The sequence below is a fragment of the Salvelinus alpinus genome, chromosome 32, assembly GCF_045679555.1.
Source record: "Salvelinus alpinus chromosome 32, SLU_Salpinus.1, whole genome shotgun sequence".
In the NCBI taxonomy this organism is placed as follows: Eukaryota; Metazoa; Chordata; class Actinopteri; order Salmoniformes; family Salmonidae; genus Salvelinus; species Salvelinus alpinus.
The window spans coordinates 1130061-1152170 of record NC_092117.1 but is presented as its reverse complement, the minus strand read 5'-3'; the positions used below and the strand labels follow the sequence as shown (position 1 = coordinate 1152170).

At 43.7% G+C, this 22110-nt stretch overlaps 2 protein-coding genes across 2 annotated transcripts in view; one reads left to right on the top strand and one right to left on the bottom strand.

The window, feature by feature from the left end:
* cdh23 (cadherin-related 23) overlaps positions 1-11627 on the top strand; it is a 727760-nt gene extending 716133 nt beyond the window's left edge. Inside the window, exons 57-68 of the mRNA XM_071379722.1 lie at positions 3106-3235; positions 3457-3720; positions 3899-4060; positions 5903-6159; positions 6306-6403; positions 6662-6862; positions 7137-7177; positions 7436-7496; positions 7729-7858; positions 8435-8554; positions 8730-8840; positions 9222-11627. Coding sequence (XP_071235823.1) covers positions 3106-3235; positions 3457-3720; positions 3899-4060; positions 5903-6159; positions 6306-6403; positions 6662-6862; positions 7137-7177; positions 7436-7496; positions 7729-7858; positions 8435-8554; positions 8730-8840; positions 9222-9560 — 1914 coding nt within the window. The 3' untranslated portion in view covers positions 9561-11627. The remainder of the gene's footprint in view (positions 1-3105; positions 3236-3456; positions 3721-3898; positions 4061-5902; positions 6160-6305; positions 6404-6661; positions 6863-7136; positions 7178-7435; positions 7497-7728; positions 7859-8434; positions 8555-8729; positions 8841-9221) is intronic.
* A 385-nt stretch (positions 11628-12012) lies between these two features.
* On the bottom strand, positions 12013-20706 carry LOC139562233 (eukaryotic translation initiation factor 3 subunit L). Its single transcript, XM_071379723.1, has 15 exons — positions 20392-20706; positions 20025-20067; positions 19620-19830; positions 19447-19526; positions 18983-19044; positions 18727-18796; positions 18544-18617; positions 18152-18323; positions 17725-17879; positions 16053-16223; positions 13960-14093; positions 13427-13600; positions 12911-13100; positions 12693-12773; positions 12013-12465 (listed from the first exon to the last, which is right to left on the bottom strand). The coding sequence occupies exons 1-15, from the start codon at positions 20419-20421 to the stop codon at positions 12391-12393; spliced, it is 1722 nt and encodes a 573-aa protein (XP_071235824.1). The 5' UTR covers positions 20422-20706; the 3' UTR covers positions 12013-12390.
* Between the last annotated feature and the right edge of the window lie 1404 nt (positions 20707-22110).

Here is a 22110-nt window from a genome sequence, read left to right as displayed (position 1 = left end):
ATCGATGGCCCTGAACGAACTTTATCTGACTCTTTGTAAACTGGAAACCACACACCCTGAGGCTGCATTCATCGTAGCTGGGGATTTTAACAAGGCTAATCTAAAAACAAAACTCCCTAAATTCTATCAGCATATCGATTGTGCTACCAGGGCTGGAAAAACCCTAGATCATTGTTATACTAATTTCCGCGACGCATATAAGGCCCTCCCCCGCCCCCCTTTCGGAAAAGCTGACCACGACTCCATTTTGTTGATTCCAGCCTACAAACAGAAACTAAAACAACAAGCTCCCGCGCTCAGGTCTGTTCAACGCTGGTCCGACCAATCTGAATCCACGCTTCAAGACTGCTTCGATCACGCGGATTGGAATATGTTCCGCATTGCGTCCAACAACAATATTGACGAATATGCTGATTCGGTGAGCGAGTTCATTAGGAAGTGCATTGACGATATCGTACCCACAGCAACGATTAAAACATTCCCAAACCAGAAACCGTGGATTGACGGCAGCATTCGCGTGAAACTGAAAGCGCGAACCACTGCTTTTAACCAGGGCAAGGTGACCGGAAGCATGACCGAATACAAACAGTGTAGCTATTCTCTCCGCAAGGCAATCAAACAGGCTAAGTCCCAGTACAGAGACAAAATCGAGTCGCAATTCAACAGCTCAGACACAAGAGGTATGTGGCAGGGTCTACAGTCAATCACGGATTACAAAAAGAAAACCAGCCCCGTCGCGGACCAGGATGTCTTGCTCCCAGACAGGCTAAACAACTTTTTTGCCCGCTTTGAGGACAATACAGTGCCACTGACACGGCCCCCTACCAAAACCTGCGGGCTCTCCTTCACTGCAGCCGAGGTGAGTAAAACATTTAAACGTGTTAACCCTCGCAAGGCTGCAGGCCCAGACGGCATTCCCAGCCGCGTCCTCAGAGCATGCGCAGACCAGCTGGCTGGTGTGTTTACGGACATATTCAATCAATCCTTATCCCAGTCTGCTGTTCCCACATGCTTCAAGAGGGCCACCATTGTTCCTGTTCCCAAGAAAGCTAAGGTAACTGAGCTAAACGACTACCGCCCCGTAGCACTCACTTCCGTCATCATGAAGTGCTTTGAGAGACTAGTCAAGGACCATATCACCTCCACCCTACCGGACACCCTAGACCCACTCCAATTTGCTTACCGACCCAATAGGTCCACAGACGACGCAATCGCAACCACACTGCACACTGCCCTAACCCATCTGGACAAGAGGAATACCCATGCGAGAATGCTGTTCATCGATTACAGCTCAGCATTTAACACCATAGTACCCTCCAAACTCGTCATCAAGCTCGAGACCCTGGGTCTCGATCCCGCCCTGTGCAACTGGGTCCTGGACTTCCTGACGGGCCGCCCCCAGGTGGTGAGGGTAGGTAACAACATCTCCACCCCGCTGATCCTCAACACTGGGGCCCCACAAGGGTGCGTTCTGAGCCCTCTCCTGTACTCCCTGTTCACCCACGACTGCGTGGCCATGCACGCCTCCAACTCAATCATCAAGTTTGCGGATGACACTACAGTGATAGGCTTGATTACCAACAACGACGAGACGGCCTACAGGGAGGAGGTGAGGGCCCTCGGAGTGTGGTGTCAGGAAAATAACCTCACACTCAACGTCAACAAAACAAAGGAGATGATTGTGGACTTCAGGAAACAGCAGAGGGAGCACCCCCCTATCCACATCGACGGGTCAGTAGTGGAGAAGGTGGAAAGTTTAAGTTCCTCGGTGTACACATCACGGACAAACTGAATTGGTCCACCCACACAGACAGCGTTGAGAAGAAGGCGCAGCAGCGCCTCTTCAACCTCAGGAGGCTGAAGAAATTCGGCTTGTCACCAAAAGCACTCACAAACTTCTACAGATGCACAATCGAGAGCATCCTGTCGGGCTGTATCACCGCCTGGTACGGCAACTGCTCCGCCCACAACCGTAAGGCTCTCCAGAGGGTAGTGAGGTCTGCAGAACGCACCACCGGGGGCAAACTACCTGCCCTCCAGGACACCTACACCACCCGATGTCACAGGAAGGCCATAAAGATCATCAAGGACAACAACCACCCAAGCCACTGCCTGTTCACCCCGCTATCATCCAGAAGGCGAGGTCAGTACAGGTGCATCAAAGCAGGGACCGAGAGACTGAAAAACAGCTTCTATCTCAAGGCCATCAGACTGTTAAACAGCCACCACTAACATTTAGCGGCCGCTGCCAACATACTGACTCAACTCCAGCCACTTTAAAAATGGGAATTGATGGAAATTATGTAAAAATGTACCACTAGCCACTTTAAACAATGCCACTTAATATAATGTTTACATACCCTACATTACCCATCTCATATGTATATACTGTACTCTATATCATCTACTGCATCTTGCCATCTTTATGTAATACATGTACCACTAGCCACTTTAAACTATGCCACTTTATGTTTACATACCCTACAGTACTCATCTCATATGTATATACCGTACTCTATACCATCTACTGCATCTTGCCATGCCGTTCTGTACCACCACTCATTCATATATCTTTATGTACATATTCTTTATCCCTTTACACTTGTGTGTGTGTATAAGGTAGTAGTTGTGGAATTGTTAGGTTAGATTACTTGTTGGTTATTACTGCATTGTCGGAACTAGAAGCACAAGCATTTCGCTACACTCGCATTAACATCTGCTAACCATGTGTATGTGACTAATAAAATTTGATTTGATTTGATTTGAGGTGGTATGAATACTTTCTGAAGGCACTGTAAATGGTTTCACTGTCCAGATCCATCTACACTTGAAAGATATCATGACACAATGTTGAAGGGAGGTGGTCAGGAAGATCTGGTCACAATCAGATCACAATGCGTCTTTTAATCGTCTACACCTGTCTGAAAATGTGAGCACAATCTGAATGTGGACAAGATCAGTACAAAGGATGCATGTTAGAACCAGGTATAAACGGGGCTAATGTGTTGGTTTCATATGTGTGACGATTTTGTCTTACGTCTGGCTCATGTATCTGTGTGCGTGTGTGTGTGTGCATGCATGCCTGTCTGCCTGGTTCGCTCTCAGCGAGGCAGCCTACCGTACCAGACTCTGTCTGTGGCAGAGCACTCTACTCCAGGGACAGTAGTGGGTAATGTGAAAGGAGCTGTGGACGCAGACGAAGGCTCAAACGCTGTAGTCTACTACTTCATAGCAGGTCTGTGGAGAGGACAACACAACACTACAGACACACACACAAACAGGCACAGAAGCACATGCACACACACACACACACACATGGATTCATCCATACCGGACAATGTAAAAATATCAGTCCATTATTACTAATACTGAATAATGAAATACCTTTTTGGCTTCTGCCTGTTGCTGTCCCTTCTATGAATGGATGTAACACTGATTTCCACCCCTGCCCTTTAGGGGGAGATACTGAGGGGAACTTTGGCCTGAGCCCAGGGGGCATACTGAAGGTGAAGAAGGATCTGGATCGTGAGGACATCTCAGTATACTCCATCATCGTCAAGGCCTCCAGCCACAGGAATTGGGTCCCTCCCAGGGATCGGAGGTCAGCCCGGGGCAGTGTGCTTGACCCCAGCCATGACGCCACCCTGCAGGAGATCAGAATCTACCTGGAGGACATCAACGACCAGCCACCGCGCTTCACCAAGCTGGAGTACACTGCAGGTACTGTACATAAAACTGGGGTGGGGGTTTGTGTTTCTATGTGCATGTGTGTGAATTGATAATATTGTGCTGCTCTCACTAACCAGTTCTCTCTCTCTCTCTCTCTCTCTCTCTCTCTCTCTCTCTCTCATCCTCTCTCTTTGTGTCCCCCCCTTCCCCTCTCTCTCTCTCCTTTTAGGTGTGGCAGCTGATGCCAAGGTGGGCTCAGATCTGATCCGGGTACAGGCCATAGACAACGACATAGGGAACAACAGCCTGGTGCTGTACCATGTCCTGTCCATTCGCTACATTAAACTCCAGTCCAATGACTCTGAGGACATAGGAAATGTCTTCATCATAGGTCAGTCACTGCCTACTGCCTAGCATGACTATTATCTGTGTTTGTGTAGTATTCCTTGTTAACTTCTCTAAGGTATGTGGGACGGTAGCGTCCCACCTCGTCAACAGCCAGTGAAACTGCAGGGCGCCAAATTCAAAACAACAGAAATCCCATAATTTAAATTCCTCAAACATACAAGTATTTTACACCATTTTAAAGATACACTTGTTGTAAATCCAGCCAAAGTGTCCGATTTCCAAAAGGTTTTACGACGAAAGCACACCAAACAATTCTGTTAGGTATGAGCCAAGTCACAGAAAAAGACAGCCATTTTTCCAGCCAAAGAGAGGAGTAACAAAAAGCAGAAATAGAGATAAAATTAATCACTAACCTTTGATGATTTTCATCAGATGACACTCATAGGACTTCATGTTACACAATACATGTATGTTTTGTTCGGTAAAGTTCATATTTCTTTCCAAAAATCTGAGTTTAAGCGGGTCGCTACTGTCTCACTTGGCAAAAAGCCTGAGAAAATGCAGAGCGCCAAATTCAAATTAATTACTATGAAAATTACTATAAAAATCTAACTTTCATTAAATCACACATGAAAGATACCAAATTAAAGCTACACTGGTTGTGAATCCAGCCAACATGTCAGAATTCAAATAGGCTTTTCGGCGAAAGCAAACAATGCTATTATCTGAGGATAGCACAATAGTAAACAAAGACAGAGAAGCATATTTCAACCCTGCAGGCGCGACACAAAACGCAGAAATAAAAATATAATTCATGCCTTACCTTTGACGAGCTTCTGTTGTTGGCACTCCAATATGTCCCATAAACAAATGGTCCTTTTGTTCGATTAATTCCGTCGATATATATCCAAAATGCTCATTTATTTGGCACGTTTGATCCAGAAAAACACAATTTCCAACTTGCTCAAACGTGACTACAAAATATCTCAACGGTTACCTGTAAACTTTGCCAAAAAATGTCAAACTACTTTTGTAATACAACTTTAGGTATTTTTTTACGTTAATAATCGATAAAATTGAAGACGAGATGATCTGTGTTCAATAAAGGATTAAAACCAACTATAGCTAGCTTTCTGGTCTCACGCCTCTAACAAACAGGACACTTCGAGTGACTCTCCTTCAAGATGGCCGTACTTCTTCATTACACAAAGGAATAACCTCAACCAATTTCTAAAGACTGTTGACATCCAGTGGAAGCGGTAGGAACTGCAAGCAGGTCCCTTAGAAATCTGTTTTCCCAATGAAAACACATTGAAAAAAATCTGAATGGTTTGTCCTCGGGGTTTCGCCTGCTAAATAAGTTCTGTTATACTCACAGACATGATTCAAACAGTTTTTGAAACTTAAGAGTGTTTTCTAACCAAATCGACTAATAATGTGCATATCTTATCTTCTGGGGGTGAGTAGCTGGCAGTTTAATTTGGGCATGCTTTTCATCCAAAATTCCGAATGCTGCCCCCTACCCTAGAGAAGTTAATCCTTGATAACCAATGTTGGGATCAATTCCATTTAAATTCAAAATTAAGGCAATTCATTGAATTGAAATAGAATTGCCCCCTACTATACTCATTGATAACTAAGGTTGGGATCAATTCCATTTCAATTAAGGTGAAAATATTGACAGAAATTAAATTGGCCCTAACCGTGTTGATAAATCTTTCTCCCTTCAAAGTCTCCTTACCATTCCTTTATAACAATGGTTGGGATCAATTTAATTTAAATTCAGATAATGAATTTACTACTGTAAATTGACTGAATTGAAAAGGAATGGGCCTCAACCCCATTGATAACCGTGAATCACAATGGAATTGGCCCTGAACCTTAGGAGAGACAGATGGGATCATCCGTACCTTTGACCTGTTCACGGCCTACGACCCGGGCTACTTCATGGTGGAGGTATTAGCACGGGACCTGGCGGGCCACAGTGACATCGCCATGGTAGACATCTACATCCTGCGGGACGACCAGCGGGTAAAGATCATCATCAACGAGATACCCGAGCGGGTTCAACAGTTCCAGGAGGAGTTTATCAACCTGCTATCCAACATCACCAGAGCCATAGTCAACACGGACGATGTGCAGGTAGGTGGGGTTGGGGGATGTGAAGGATGTGTGTGTCTCTGTGCAGGTGTGTGTGTGCATGTATGCATGCTAGTGTATAAAATGACGTATGAAATGTGTGTGTCCCACTATCCCCCTTTGTCATCTCCTCCTCTGTTTCTGCTCAGTTCCACGTGGACAAGAAAGGCAGAGTGAATTTTGCCCAGACAGACGTGCTCATACATGTGGTCAACAAGCAGACCAACCGCATCCTGGACGTGGAAAAGTCAGTTGCTGCCTGGCAGTATCATTTATTATCATGTTATTACCTATAGAAATGTAATTACTAGAACGGACATTACCCATAGTTAGTGTAGCCATGAATTTTCCGGTCAAATTGCAGTGGTCTGTGGGGGCTTTGTCCCTTCTAGTAATTATATTTCTATGTCATTACATTGTTACTACACTAAAACCATGCTGAATAAGTCTACTCCTCTCTATGCTAAGCCCATTGTCTCTCCTTCCCTGGTCTTGTGATTGACAGGGTGATTCAGATGATTGATGAGAACAAGGACCAGCTGAGGAACCTGTTCAGGAATTACAACATCATGGACGTCCAGCCTGCCATCAGCAGGAGAGCACCTGATGACCTCACAACGCTACAGATGGCCATCATTATCCTAGCTGTGTTGCTCTTCTTGGCAGCCATGTTGTTCATCTTCACAAACTGGTACTATCGCACAGTGTAAGATCTGTAATTGTCAAACATATTATAATCCACTTTAATTTATACAATCCAATAATCATATTCATACTAAACCACTCCATTTTACAATATGCTCTTATGAATCAAAGTATTGATTGTTCTTTCAGTTCATCTCAATTGTTAATAACTTTTTCTTTCAATGGAATTTGTAATGGTGTTACTTCACACTGGCTATGATAGGAGACACTACCTTGACTTGGCTATGTAAACATGTTGATCATCTCACCTGTTTGTGTGATGTTCTGTGCTACAGACACAAGAGGAAGCTGAAAGCCATTGTAGCAGGATCCACAGGTGAGTGAGAGTGAGTGAGAGTGAGTGAGGGTGGGTGAGAGAGAGAGAGAGAGAGAGAGAGAGAGAGAGAGAGAGAGAGAGAGAGAGAGAGAGAGAGAGAGAGAGAGAGAGAGAGAGAGAGAGAGAGAGAGAGAGAGAGAGAGAGAGAGAGAGAGAGAGAGAGAGAGAGAGAGAGAGAGAGAGAGAGAGAGAGAGAGAGAGAGAGAGAGAGAGAGAGAGAGAGAGAGAAATAATAATATCCACCTGTCTGTCTTCCAGGAAACCACGGTCTCATGGACATCCTGGATATGCCCAACACCAATATATACTCATTTGAGGGGTGAGACAATCTAGATTACAGTGTGAATGCATTTTAGAAATATTTTAAACCTACTCTGTTGCACTTCACTCATTTCATTGATATGTCTGTGGCGGCTTATTCCTTTTGCAAGCTCACAGATGCATGTTGTGCTGATCTTAAATGTCTGAGAGTTGTGTATACATTATCTAATTAGACTGGTGAAGTGTTAGCTATGTGTGGTTATAGCTAAGACTGTGTTGTTGACACTCAGGGCCAACCCTGTTTGGCTGGACCCGTTCTGTCGGAACCTGGAGCTAGCTGCCCAGGCAGAGCATGAAGAAGACCTGCCAGTGAACCTCAGTGAGATCACTGACCTGTGGAACAGCCCTGCTCGGACTCACGTGAGTACAGCTATCTACGTATGTTCATGTACTTCTATGAGTACAGCCATTTATGTTTATATTAATTTATCCAACTTTATGAATTTCTATGAGTGCAGCGAGTTATCTTTGTTAATAAGTACTGTGCCCAACCATGGGGCTTGTGAATATCCACTATACAGCACACAGAACACCACACTACACAGGATTGTGCTACAGTATTGTGCTACTAACACCATAGGGAAGATGAAACCACCATCTGTCTCAGGTTTACATGAGCTCCAATTAGTCATCATGGCTCTGCCCTCCGAGTGACCCACAGGCCGGGATTCAATCAAAGGCACATTGTTGACAAGCGCACTGCACTTGACTTTTAAAGGTAATTTATGCTTGAGCCGACTGCTGCATTTTACCGTGAATGCGATCCCCGCAAACATCATGGAAATTGCCTGCATTGTCGACAGTGCAGTACGCATTTCATTGAATCCCGACCAAAGTCAGCTCTGAATTTCTTTGTCTCTCCTATCCCCAGTGATGTTCGAAGCCAGGCGTTAGTCTTTAACTGAAGTGTGTGTGTGTTTGCATTACACCCTGCAGGGAACGTTTGGCCGCGAGCCCCAGGCCAAGCCTGAGGATGACCGCTACCTGAGGGCAGCCATCCAGGAGTACGACAATGTCGCCAAGCTGGGCCAGATCATGAGGGAAGGGCCTATTAAGGTGAGGAACACACACACACACAGGTGTCCTCTCAAGTGGCAGAGTTCACACATTCCTGTTGAGGACTAATATTAAAACATTGTTTTTTAGGTTCTGTGCAGCTATCTAAAACATATTGGGATGGGTAAATGTGATTTTGATTGACTGTGACTTACCTTAACTGCTGTCCTATCAGGGCTCACTGCTCAATGGGGTTTTGGACAACTACCTGAGGCTCAAAAAGCTATTTGCAGCCAGACTGGTCACCAAGTCGACCAGCCAATGCGACCAATCGTCAGTCACAGAGGTGGAACGTGAGAAAAAGCAGGTCCAATCCTGCTGCTGTGTGCTGTCCTGTTCCCTGCCACTGGAGGGCGCGCTCTCACTACTGTTTCCTCTACTGGCGCTTCCCCATCTCACTGCCTCTCACTCTGTTTGCATGACTTCTGTAGGCCACTGCCAGCCCACTTTACTGCTCGATAGGATGTTGCAACTCACTGCTAGTGCTAACTACCTGCTGTTTTTCTCCTCAGAATTCCTTTCAGGCAAATTTCTGACTGCTGCACTCCTTTTCACAATATTGCATCTGAATGTCAATGTTATTTACTTTTGATGAGACAATTGGTGCTAACTACTTTTGTACATTTTTCTCCTATCCTCCATGCCTGTCCCTTCATTCCTCTCCCAGCTGATCCAGAGTGACCTGGATGATGACGAGGATGACCGTGTGGCCATGGGTGACAGCTGGGGCACGCTGCGCTTCAGACACAAGCTCCCCGTTGAGATGAGGGGGCCCGACGGCGTCCACAGCAGCACGGGCACACTCCTAACCTCTGACCTCAACAGCCTGCCAGAGGACGACCAGCGGGCCCTGGCAGGCTCCACAGAGGCACTGAACGTCACCGATGGCGGGCTGTACGCTGAGCGCAACACCCGTACTGAGTCAGCCAAGTCCACACCGCTGCACCGTAACAACAAGGATACTGACATGCTGAACGAGAGCCCGCTGGAGATCACAGAGTTATGACTAGCCGAGGCCTCGCTGGTCTGAGAAGAGCCACGACTGAGTGGAGTGTCCTACTGCTGTCCCCCTGCCTTCTCCCCTATCCTCTCCTCAAAAACTGAGGGTCAGACACTGACCACTGTGACCAGGATACAGCCAGGGGAGATTGGGGAAAGCGGGTAGAGGGCCAGAGGTTGGAGGAGGTGGAGTGTGTGCAGTCTGGGAACTTCAAATGCCAGTGAAGATCTTCGTGAGCCATGGATGGCATGTGTGAGGGATCCCTTCAAAGATGGATTTGAATTTGGTTTAATGTCTGATGGTGGACCAAATGCAAAGGCTTAGGGGCTGCATCTCAGTGCTAGAGGCGTCACTACAGACTGGTTCGAATCCAGGCTGTATCACAACGAGCCGTGATTGGGAGTCCCATAGGGCGGTGCACAATTGGCCCAGCGTCGTCCGGGTTTGCCCCAGTGTAGACCGTCATTGTAAATGAGAATTTGTGCTTAGCTAATTAAAGGTAGAATAAAAAATAATAAATGTGTCAATCGAAGACCTGGAACATAGAATAGCAGACCAAATTGAAAGACTACTAAGATTAAACATGGTGAAAAAGAAGACACTGTGGCCAGCTTGTCTGGGACATCTCTTGCAGGACACCATTTGGTCTCCTAGTCATTCTAAGATCAAGATGGAGAGGCCAAGACTGTTTTTTATAAGGGGAGATCTGTCCAATAACAGCCTACTGTCAGACAGAAGTACAGTGTCCTTCTGGAGTTACGTCCTAGGTTGCACACACTCGCACACAAAAAAAAACAGACCAGCGAACGGCCACCAAATGGACTGTCGAAAATAGTTAACATGACATAGAAATGTATTTTTTTTGTTATTTACTGTAAAAGAGGTAAGGGATGAGCACTTATTGGGTGAGGAAGGGAAGAGGGGATAGATAAGGACATTCTTTGAGTTGAAAGGACTTGAGGTCTGGATATGGTGACTGCAGTGCACTTCTGTTCTGTCTCCCGATGAATGGGTTGTCTTGGGTACCCTGAATTTGGAGACCTAACTGGACACCAACATAGGTCTCCGTGATATTTGACTATTAAAGGACAAAGGACTACAGAACGACTTGTTTAATGATGTCATCATTGAGGAGCACAGATGAAGATGAGGCTTTGTCTGGATATTAGCACAAGAGACCACTTCAGTATGCAGCGGGTTAATAAATAAACCCACTCTGCTATAGTGGCCAAGTAGCCTGGTTAAACCAGACTGAACGCTGGACACTGTAACATCTGTTTTGCGTGCCAGGCTAGTGGCCCAGTAGAGCAGCTCTAGGACTGGATGAACCAATAATAACAGAGAACACTCACTGTTACTTGAAGAGTACACTAACAGAGCCACAGCGAGCGCATCAATACAGTTCTTCGCTTCAAATTACATGGGCAATATGGTAATACAAATAATTGGGACTGAGTAAGAGTGGAACAACGCCTCAGTATGGAACTGGAAGCCTTATCTTCAGGCAAAATTAAATCCATAGCACTGAAGATCTGCGGTATAGCAAGATTGAGCCAATATATGCAGTGTTTACCGTGAATGCAGTTTCGGAGAACTATGTTTTTAAATTGCAATCGCGCTATACCCCGGATCTTCAGCCCTATGGACTGAATCTAGCCCTTGGATTGCCAGAAGGGGTAAGGGTGGGAGTATATATATGAAAAAGAGGGCATGCTGCCCCACAAAAAAAAATCTAAATGAGCAGCATTTGCTTTACTTTATTGTAAAGCAAAAAAAGAAAAGAAAAGACCCCTAGAAACATATTTTGGAAGAAAAAAATGCTCTTACCAAAATGAGTAGAGACAAAATGGATGTTTGAAATATGTGTACTACATTGTACTTTGGAGACATTTGTCAGTTTTCCTTTTGTATAGCAACCGTTTCCCGACCTGAATGTTAAGCATGATTTATTTTTATATTCCCATTTGTCATTGTCACCCAGCCCTGAGTTACGTGTTGAGAAATGTTGTTGTGGATGATCTGTGATAAAAAAATAAATATGCAACTGCCTCCGTCCCAGGGTCAGTGGGTTGATAGGAGTGTGTAGCCAATTCCTTTCACTATTGGGAGCACTGAGGAGGAGCTGGTAACTAGTTATATTGTAAAACTACACACTATGCTGATCATGTGTCTACTGATTGAGCAGTCACTGACTATCTTGAAGTTGACCTGACAGACCCCTGGCTAACCAGACTCCTTGCTCCGGCCAAACACTACACCACACCCACAGAAATTAGTTTCTCCTCCACAAGTCTGGATCGGAGTACCTCCCTGACCCTTCACCGAAAGCGAACACATTCAGGGGCATCCGATTGGTCCAGAAACTGATAGGTTGTACCAGAGCCAGAACACCAAAGTATGTAGCGAATGACAGAGCGGTAGAATAACTTAGTATCTGACAATTTCAATACACAGCTCATGATATTGGATGACATTTTATAGTTAACATTTGTTAAACATTAGATAATCTCAGTAGTTCACCTAATAACATACAAAACTCAAGTTCTATAACTTTTACGATAGAGAGTAACTTGGACATTGGTAGCTAAATGTTGCCATCTAGTGGTTCTGATGTATCATCAACTACTGTACTATTCGTAAAAGGTACTAAAATCACAGTACAACCTGTTCATTAATAGAAATGACCACGATGACTACATGTGCACCTGAACAAAACACCAGCAGGAAACCACTTCATCTTTTGTTTTTTTTCAAACTACATAGAAAAAGCATTATTGATAGTTCTCTTGGTGGAGCCAGGTAGGCCGACCACACACTGTAAATCAAGAGTTCCGACTCATGTGGCCCGGGTGGTTGTGGTGGCAGTGGTGCTGGCTCCACTCATAGCCATCTTCTTCAGCGTTCTGTTCAACTGCATGGTGAATAACACACAGAAGCAGAAATGTATATTAAGTTAATCCAATAGCATGAAGGAGACCAACTTTTCTATTCTCTGATAGAGAAGGTTTACTAAAAAAAAAAATAATACAGAAGCAAATGTCTGCAATGTAACAGAAATACTAGGACAAAAGGAAAATGAGGACTGTTGCTACATGGAAATACAGCACTAAAGTCATTTGAAAATGTAGCATTTCTCACCTCCTCAAACTTGTGGATCTGTCTGATGAAGAAGTCTCCATAGCGGCGGGCCACCTTGGTGTCTGCGATGTGGATCATGTCCTGCAGGCACATAACAGACAGGGAATACAGGTTAGTTCAATACATTATTTCCAAAGAGTTAATTCAATAGTTAATTCATTAAACAGTCTCTAAAATGACACGAGCAGGCTTTGTCTCACACACAACAGTGCACGCACCTTGTCGATGTAGAAGTCGACCTCAGAGGCGGACTGAAACTCTCCGTCCAAGGCAGAGATGCCACTGGTCCACACCAGGTTCTTCATCTTGTGTTTGAAGACCAGCAGCTGGATGCGGAATTCCTGCTCTGTCATGTCCAGGAAGCCTGCCAGCTTGGCCACAGGCATGGTGGTGTAGAGCTTCAGGAAACTGGACAGGAGAGAGATGGAGCAGGGAGAGTTTAGAGGGAGGGAACCACGGAAGCATGTTAGAGAGCAACGCTAGAGAGCTGGGTCGTGTTCAGTAGGGAGAAACGTTTAGAAGCGCCGTGAAACAAGGAGGTGCTGAACTTGAATTTCCAATACAAATTCCCTTCGAGGACATTAAAGCTAATCTTATTTTAACTGTCCAATAAGACACACATTTTAGATTTTCTACAGTGTACCCCACTGACGTCAACCCTAATCAACATCATGGCCCCTAACAGAGATATGAGTGTAGCAGCACATCCGACTCTCACAAAGATAGCGCATTACCTGCGGATGGTAGAGAGCTGGGCCTGTTGCTGCACCTCCTCGGCGAACACCTTGAGCTGCTGCTGGAAGGGCTCCTTGTGGTAGTTGGGGTGCACGTTGTCGTAGTTGGGCACCACCGGGGACAGGAACTTGGGACAGGCGAAGCTGAAGAGCTCCTCAAACACCTGCAGGTCTCTGGGGGGGGGACGCACAGTCATGTCAGTCAGGTCTCAAACACCAACCATGGGCAAATTCAAACTCTAGACCCCAATGTTGTAATAGCTCTACCTTGCCCTCTGATAAGCACGGTGGAAGATTCACCAAATTGCTTAGACCTGTGGTTCCCAACTTTTCTTTTAACCGTGGCACACCCATGGCTGTAAAAAGTTTCGCCGCACACCTGAGAGTTCCTCAAAGCACACCAGTGCACAACGGTTGGGAGCCACTGCCTTAGACCAATCAAATCCTGTCAGATCTCCACGTAGTGTCTAGGGGTTGATTTGGGATTGGGCCTATAACTGTCTCTGTCCCGAGTGTCTTTCTCTCTCGCTCACCCCTTCTGCATGCGAAGCATCTTGTCTCCGTACTTCTCCCGGAGCTGGGTGTGGATGCTCTCGTCGATGCGCATGGGGTACATGGTCAGGGCGATGGCCAGCAGCCCGTGCATCTGCTCGTTCTGCTTGTTGATCTGGAGGAGCAGGAAGAACTCAACCGGTCACCAGGGTCGTGATCATTTAAAACTTCCATCGTGTCCCCTTAGGAACATGACCCAGCTCTAAGCGAGAGATGTCAATCACAAATCAGTCATCTAGCTATCATAGTTATTGCAGGTTAGGCCCACTGACCAATGTTCCCCCAAATTTTGGGGGGCACTAAGCAAATTTAAACTCTTGTGAGGGGAAACTTGTACTTTGTGAGCATTCTGTGCAACTTCCTGCATGCATTTACGTTGAACACTTAGGCTGCATCCACTTCAGGTTGCAGTTTTAGACAGTGGCCAAGTAAGCTACTGAGGCTATTTGAGCTCACTAGCCCTATCAGAGTGACGTACCAGTAAAAGCAATGGATCAAATGCATCCCATAAAATGTTCATATTAAAATAGATATTGATTTCTGTGCGTCTACAGCAGCCTATGGTGTTCAATGTAGGCCTTTTACAGGGTTGTTTCTGGATAAAAAAAGGGGCTTAGGTGGTGGGCTTTGCAGGGGGCGCGGTCGGCCCATCGGCGTGCCTGAATTTCAGCAAACATTTTACAGACTCCCTATCTTGGCAGTGTAGAGAAATTATTCCATTCAAGTAAATTTCCTGCAATTCTATGCATTTTACAATGGCTAATTCTGTGAAATTTTGCTCAAACATAAAATCTATACTGCTAAATGTATTGTTTTTGGAATGTTCAATTCCCCCCGGCTAGCACTATTAGAGTGCAAAGTTGTCATCAAGGAAAAGGGTGGCTATTTGAAGAATCTCAAATAAAAAACACAGATTTTTTACACTTTTTTGGTTACTACATGATTCCATGTGTTATTTAATAGTTTTGATGTCTTCACTATTATTCTACAATGTAGAAAATAGTAAAAATAAAGAAAAACCCTTAAATGACTAGGTGTGTCAACTTGACTGGTACTGTTTATCCATTCTATTTTCTATCTAGTTTTAGTCATTTTAAGTTTACAATGAAAACATAATACAAAATGTTACACTGTTAGGACCATTTAAAAATGGTGGGAAAAATGTTTTATTCCATTGGACATTTTTTTTAAATGTAGGGCTTGTACTTGACTGAAAGCTTAAGTCATTGAAAATGGTCTGTTAACACCATGGGCCTAATAGGTGACTGGAAATTGCTTTGTATTGTGTATAACGCACAAAACACTATTATTATTATTCAGAGAATCAGATTATATATTTTTTTTTTTGGGGGGGGCTACCTATTCAAGCCTGTCTCAAAACAAAACACTGCACATTTCAGACAAAAAGAAAGGTCGTTACCTGACTACCTGGCTAAAGATGTACAGGTTGTGTGCTCTTGTTGGAAGCAATCATTGCAAAAAAACAACTTGGCTAATAACTCGTTAACTAACAAACAATATCAACAAATGTGCAGGGAACATCCCTGCGCCGGCTGGCATATCTTCTGCGCTGCAGTCCTGAAGGTGCTGCACACGAAGCTTAGGGGGAGCATTGCCACCAGTGTTTCCCTAGAATTTTTTCCAGCAGCGGTGGCCCTTCCTCTTGACCACAGACAATATTTCACTGTTTTAAAGCTAATATCCTGAAATTCTACACATTTTGCCATTGCTTATGCATTTTTTTTATGCCATCTGAGTAACTCGCTATAACAAAAACAATGGGGGCCCATGCCATGAAATTTCTTACATTTTAGGTTCCCCGACTGTCTAGTTTTTATTTAGGTGATTGTTAGTTCTCAAAGATTATCTTATTAAAAATATATTACGCCATCATCTTTTCTACATACTTTATATCTGGTTTTAGTTGTTTAAGTTTCCACTGAAAACATTTTACCATTCCAATTAATTTTTGTATTTTTAATAATTACATTGTTTTTTGGTATTCGACGGTCACGATTTAACAGCAGCGTTGCGCCGCTACTAAATGCATATAGGGGAAACACTGGCCACTGACCATCTCATATTTGTAGGTGGACCTCTGGAACATGTTCCTGGTCCTCTGGATGTAGAGGAGGATGTTGGCGAACACACGGATGGCGTCCTGGTACCTCCTCATCATTAGGTAGGCAAAGCCCACGTAGTAGTAGGTGGTGATCTGGCACTCGGGCACACGAGAGTACATACTCTGTAAGAGAGATGAAATATAAAGTAAAGGATGGTGACTGGGTTACAAATGAGAGGGAATATGGAATAAGTGTTAAATGGAGTACACAAAGATAAGAGGGGTCTCAACAGTAAAAAGGCACACTGCTTAATTTGTAGGTCTGTAAATATCAGCGGGCATTTGGGGATAGATGTAGAGATAGATACAAGTCTTCAGCAGTAGAGGTCGACCGATTAATCGGCAGGGCCGATTGATTAGGGCCAATATCAAGTTTTCATAACAATCGGTAATCGACATTTTTGGAATGCGATTACATTGCATTCCATGAGGAAACTGCGTGGCAGGCTGACCACCTGTTACGCGAGTGCAGCAAGGAGCCATGGTAAGTTGCTAGCTAGTATTAAACGTATCTTATAAAACACAATCAATCTTCACATAACCACTAGTTAACTACACATGGTTGATGATATTACTAGGTTAATTAGCTTGTCCTGTGTTGCATATAATCAATGCGGTGCATGTTAATTTATCATCGAATCACAGCCTACTTCGCCAAATGGGGAATGATTTAACAAAAGCCCATTCGCGGAAAAAAAGCACAATCGTTGCACGAATGTACCTAACCATGAACATCAATGCCTTTCATAAAATCAATACACAGAAGTAGATTTTTTAAACCTGCATATTTAAAAGAAATTCATGTTAGCAGGCAATATTAACTAGGGAAATCATGTCACTTCTCTTGCGTTCATTGCACACAGAGTCAGGGTATATGCAACAGTTTGGGCCGCATGGCTCGTTGCGAAGTAATTTGCCAAAATGTTACATAATTATGACATAACATTGAAGGTTGTGCAATGTAACAGCAATATTTAGACTTATGGATGCTACCCGTTCGATAAAATACGGAACGGTTCCGTATTTCACTGAAAGAATAAACGTTTTGTTTTCGAAATGGTAGTTTCCGGATTTGACCATATTAATGACCAAAAGCTCTTATTTCTGTGTTTATGATATTATAATGAATTCTTTGATTTGATATAGCAGTCTGACTGAGTGGTGGTAGGCGCAGCAGGCTCGTCTGCATTCATTCAAACTTTACTGCGTTTGACAGCAGCTCTTAGAAATGCTTGATTCACACGCTGTTTATGACTTCAAGCCTATCAACTCCTGAGATTAGGCTGGCAATACTAAAGTGCCTACTAGAACATCCAATAGTCAAAGGTATATGAAATTCAAATGGTATAGAGATAAATAGTCGACGCGTCATAATTCCTATAATAACTACAAGCTAAAACTTCTTAACTGGGAATATTGAACTGACAGCTTTTTAATTATTACGCACACACACATATACATATATATATACATACACGTGTGTATATACATACACATTAATCAGTATCAACTTTTTTTGGTCCTCCAATAAATCGGCATCGGTGTTCAAAAATCTGAAATCGGTCGACCTCTATTCAGCAGTACTGTATGTGCACAGACAGTCCTACTACAGTGGCAAGTGTACCTTCTTGTTGAGCTCGATGTTCTCCAGGACTTTGATGGCCTGGTAGTAGTCCCCCAACAGAGAGTGCAGCCGCAGCAGCCCCACCAGGCTGAAGTATCCCAGCATCTTATACAGGGAGTGACGGCCATACTCCCCAGCCACACTCTCTGGATCGCCTGCAACACAACACGCAACCTTTAAGAGCTGTCGCAAATGAACCATGCACTTCCTCAACCATTCAGTGTTGACCACTGACAAGACTCTGAAGGTAATCTGTGGTGTAAGATAATGCTCCGTCTGTATTAATGATATTGCTGTACCGATTTAACAATATATTGATGCAAAATATATCGTTATAATATTTCACAACAAATTATATATCGTTATAACGATATGCAACATATGAATACAGATCCAATGCATCTACAGCTGTAGCTCCTTTCTTTACCTCCACTGGTATAGACCTCCAGCTGGCGGTTGATGTTGCTTTTGTCCACCAGCGAGTGGAGTACGTTCAGAACACTATGGACGTTCCAGATCTTGGGGTTGTTCCTAAGGAACTCAATCTCCTCCTCAGACTTCTTGGCTGTCTTGCAGCGATACTGGCTGAATGACTGGAACTGGTTAGGGGAACAAGAGGATACTCGTTTCTTATTCTAATGTAGTCCACGTGCCATAGCACCTTGAAGACCGAGGGGTATCAAATTAATGCCATTATAGTATGAAGAAGAAATTTGGTCTGAAAATCACATTTTGAAGCTGGAAAAACAAAAATGCACAAGCGCCATACCAAACTATGTTCATTTACCTGATAAATTTACCTGCAAAAACAACATTTACCTGATAAATGAACTCATCAATAATGTCCCAGAGCCACTGGTTGGGAAGCTCCAGGGGGGCAGGTCCATCTGCATCTGTATACAACAAAATATATACCTGCTTAATGAGACGTTGAAAAAGTCCAAAAGGCAACATATATATGAAAATATATCAAGGCAACAGATCTTTAGTGCTCAGACTTACTTAGAATGTAGTTGAAGAGGTTGCAGTAATTATAGTAAGACTCAAATCTTTGGTCGAGAGTGGGTCCTCCCTGATGGTCAAAAAATACAAAATGGCATCATTTAAGTAAAAACTCCTCTAAGTACTGACATGATTATCATCTGTGCATTATGACTCCATTGGCTTGAATCCATCCAGGACAGGTGATGTCAGATTTTCATTTTAAAGCCGACAGGGGTTAAACAATGGTTCGGTGGCAGGATGGATAGATACTCACGCTGACTTTGGCGTAGATGTGCCTGTAGTACAACTCCTTATACAGGATCAGGAACACAGCATCTGAATTATTAACAATACAAGATTACCTGCTTTCTTCCCACTTCATTATAGAAAAAAAATTTAGAAGAGCAACAACAAGATCAAAGGCAAACTAGTTTGTGAACCACATGGTTGCCACTCTACAAGCAAAGGGCTCTAAAAAAAAAGAAGAAGCAAAGAACCCCCTAAAAGGACACTAGATATCCTGTTTACAGTTTAAACTCCTACCATTAGGTCCACGTTTCTCTGCCCACCGTTGCAAAAACAACAAATAAAGTCATTCATTCACTCCTGCTGCCATAGCTTTATTGAAACAGATATGTTACTACTGCACTCCACACAACGTAGCAATTTACACTATAATAACTTGCACTTCTCTCACTCCCCTCTAGCAACTATGTAAAAGTACACTGACACACTCACCGTTTCCGACGAGGGAAGCGATGGCCTCAGCCTCTGGCCAAGGAGACGTCTTGAAGAAGCGGTCAGTCAGTTTGTTCCAGCTGGGGAGAGGGGAGAATGTGTAAGATGAAAAACATGACGCTCAAGTGTTTTAATGTTAAGATATAACTACAGAAAAGTGTGTGAGAGAGTACCTGTTCTCGTAGACATCTTGGATTTCATAAATCTTCTGCTCGATGCTCTCGCTCGACACACGGTTGGCCTGCAGCTCGTACACCTTCTGGTCGATGAGGTCCGAGATGGTCTTGTGGAAGTACTGAAGGAAGTTTTTGATCACCTCGGGGATGACATGGTAGGTCTGCTGCTCGTACTGGCGCTCGTAGGCCAGGTCGGCTTTAGGGTCACCTGCAAGAAGATTGAGGATGGGTGAGGTACTGGCATTCTTGAGGAATAGTTTTGCACTGAAGTGGTAATGGTGGGATAGTGTGCAAAAAGTGTCTACCATAGAAATGTAATCATTGACGTGATTATATTTTTATGGTGTCTACTATTTGGTACAATTAACTGTGACAAATATCGAGATGAAACTACACACTCACCAGTATGAAGATAATCGTCATTTGTGTAGGAATAAGGGTCATACTGTGGAGAGATGGAGAAGTATGTAAATGATGATCAACATGACGTATGGCCTTCCTCTTTAGCTAGCAATCAGTCATCAACAGTCCTAGTTGGTGAAGCCGGTGTCTATCTAAAATAGCTAGCTAGTTATGTAACGTTAATTCATAAACACTACTTCGCACATGAAAGGCAAATTGTGAGTGAGTATCCGAATAAAACGTTATAAAATCAACTGCCTAGCTAGCTAACGATACCTAGCTAGCGTTACGTTCCAATGTGTCGGACCGCACTATGATCACTAGATAAACAGTTGAAAATAAAATAGGCAGTTAGCTAGCTACGTACTTCTTCGGTTTCTTCGGTTGGGTACGACATGATGTTAGGATATGTTCAATCTCATACAAAACAGCTGCTACATAGAAATGTGCGCTTAACAAAACCGCGCTGGAAAGGAACCGGAAATCGATTTGTAGCTCGAGCAAATAATAGACAGTCACGCTTCGAACACACCAACAGTTCGACGCAAATACTATGCAGCGTCATCTGGATATGTATTTAACAAAAATTCACCTTCTGCTGCTATTTCTGTCAAGCCATAAACGCATACAGTTTGACGCATACGTTCGTATGCAAATCCAACGTATGCACCACACCGAACGCACAGCAACTGCCTCTGCAACGCAATGCTGCAAAACAAACGCAGCGTTTCATTGGAAACGAATGTATTTCTGGTGTCCCAAAACGCTAACGCTTCGAACACACCGACTTCGTCATTGCGTTTCGATACACCAGAAGTACATTCATTTCCAATGGAACGCTGCATTTGCCTTGCAGCATTGCGTTGCAGAGGCAGTTGCAGTGCGTTCTGTGTGGTGCATACGTTCGATAAATCGAACGTATGCATCAAATTGTATGAGTGGCCTTGACAGAAAGTAGCAAAATATGAATGTAGATTTTTTTTTGCACACACATTCAGTAAAAATGTGTGATTACATAAAAACAGTTTGATTGCATAATTTCTTTACATTTTTTATAAATGTATTTGCCAAGTATATTATTTATTCGATGACATCCTCAAATTAATTGTGAGAGCCTATAATATAATTTCCCTCCAAAATGCAGTTTTGGAGCGAAATGCAATAATAAATAGTAAAGATAGGCAGAGTAGGCTCTTTCAACAATGAGACCAACGACCACCTCATTGGCTAGGTTAGCAAGCTAGGTTAGCTAGCTAGCTAACGCTAACTAGCCACATCTAGCACAAGCTCACTACTAAACTGACCTGGCAATCCTACTATCGTGGACACTTGTCTCCAAGCAGCATTTTTTTGTGTTTATGTCCCTGTAGCTGTCAGCAGTTGTGTCAAAAAGACACGGTTTTGAGGATACTGCGAAAATTATTCTCTCTTCCATGTGTCCAACCGCATGCGACCATTTGCAAAAGGTACCTGCATCAGTATAGTTGCCTAGCTGCGCAAAATGTTATGCAGCAGTGATGCAAAGACGCAGCCGGTGTGTTCGAAGCGTAAGTGCTGTTGCTGTGTTCGTAGCGTCAGTGCTAGGTGAGTTTATCAGCGGTTGGCATTCAACGTTATGGTACATTAACGCCACCTACTGTACTGGAGTGTGGGCCAGAGACAGGGAGAAAATCCTACCTGATAACAATGTATTTGAGACGATATCTAATGAAGTTCTACTCGATAGACTCTTTAAATGAATTTCCTGTATCCCTTCTTCCTCATACTAGATCTCAGCCTCTCTCTTCCCTCTGATACTGTCCACACTGTAGCAATACATGCACCACGGTCTCTGTTTCCTGGCAATAGTCACACTTTCCTTTTGGATGCTTTCCTGTCACATTTCATGTTTTGTTCAACCGACTGTGTCCACCCTTAATCTTGTAAAAATAGCATCCTCTCTTCTGTCCCTTCCTGCCGTGACTTTCCTCTGTACTTAAAATAAATGCCTGCCCTTTGTATCTCTATTGCACTGCTCCTGCCATTGTAGCAGTGTGATGTTGTTCCCCTAGATTATGCACCAAATTGCACACAAGGACCAATTCAA

Excerpts from the sequence above, each read along its gene's own strand:
- LOC139562233 (XM_071379723.1), bottom strand. The coding sequence starts at position 20,421 with ATGTCGTACCCAACCGAAGAAACCGAAGAA. Across the intron at positions 18,797-18,982 it reads ACATCTACGCCAAAGTCAGC|GGAGGACCCACTCTCGACCA; the intron begins GTGAGTATCTAT and ends TTTGACCATCAG. Across the intron at positions 13,101-13,426 it reads CAGCTCTCTACCATCCGCAG|TTTCCTGAAGCTCTACACCA; the intron begins GTAATGCGCTAT and ends TCTCCTGTCCAG.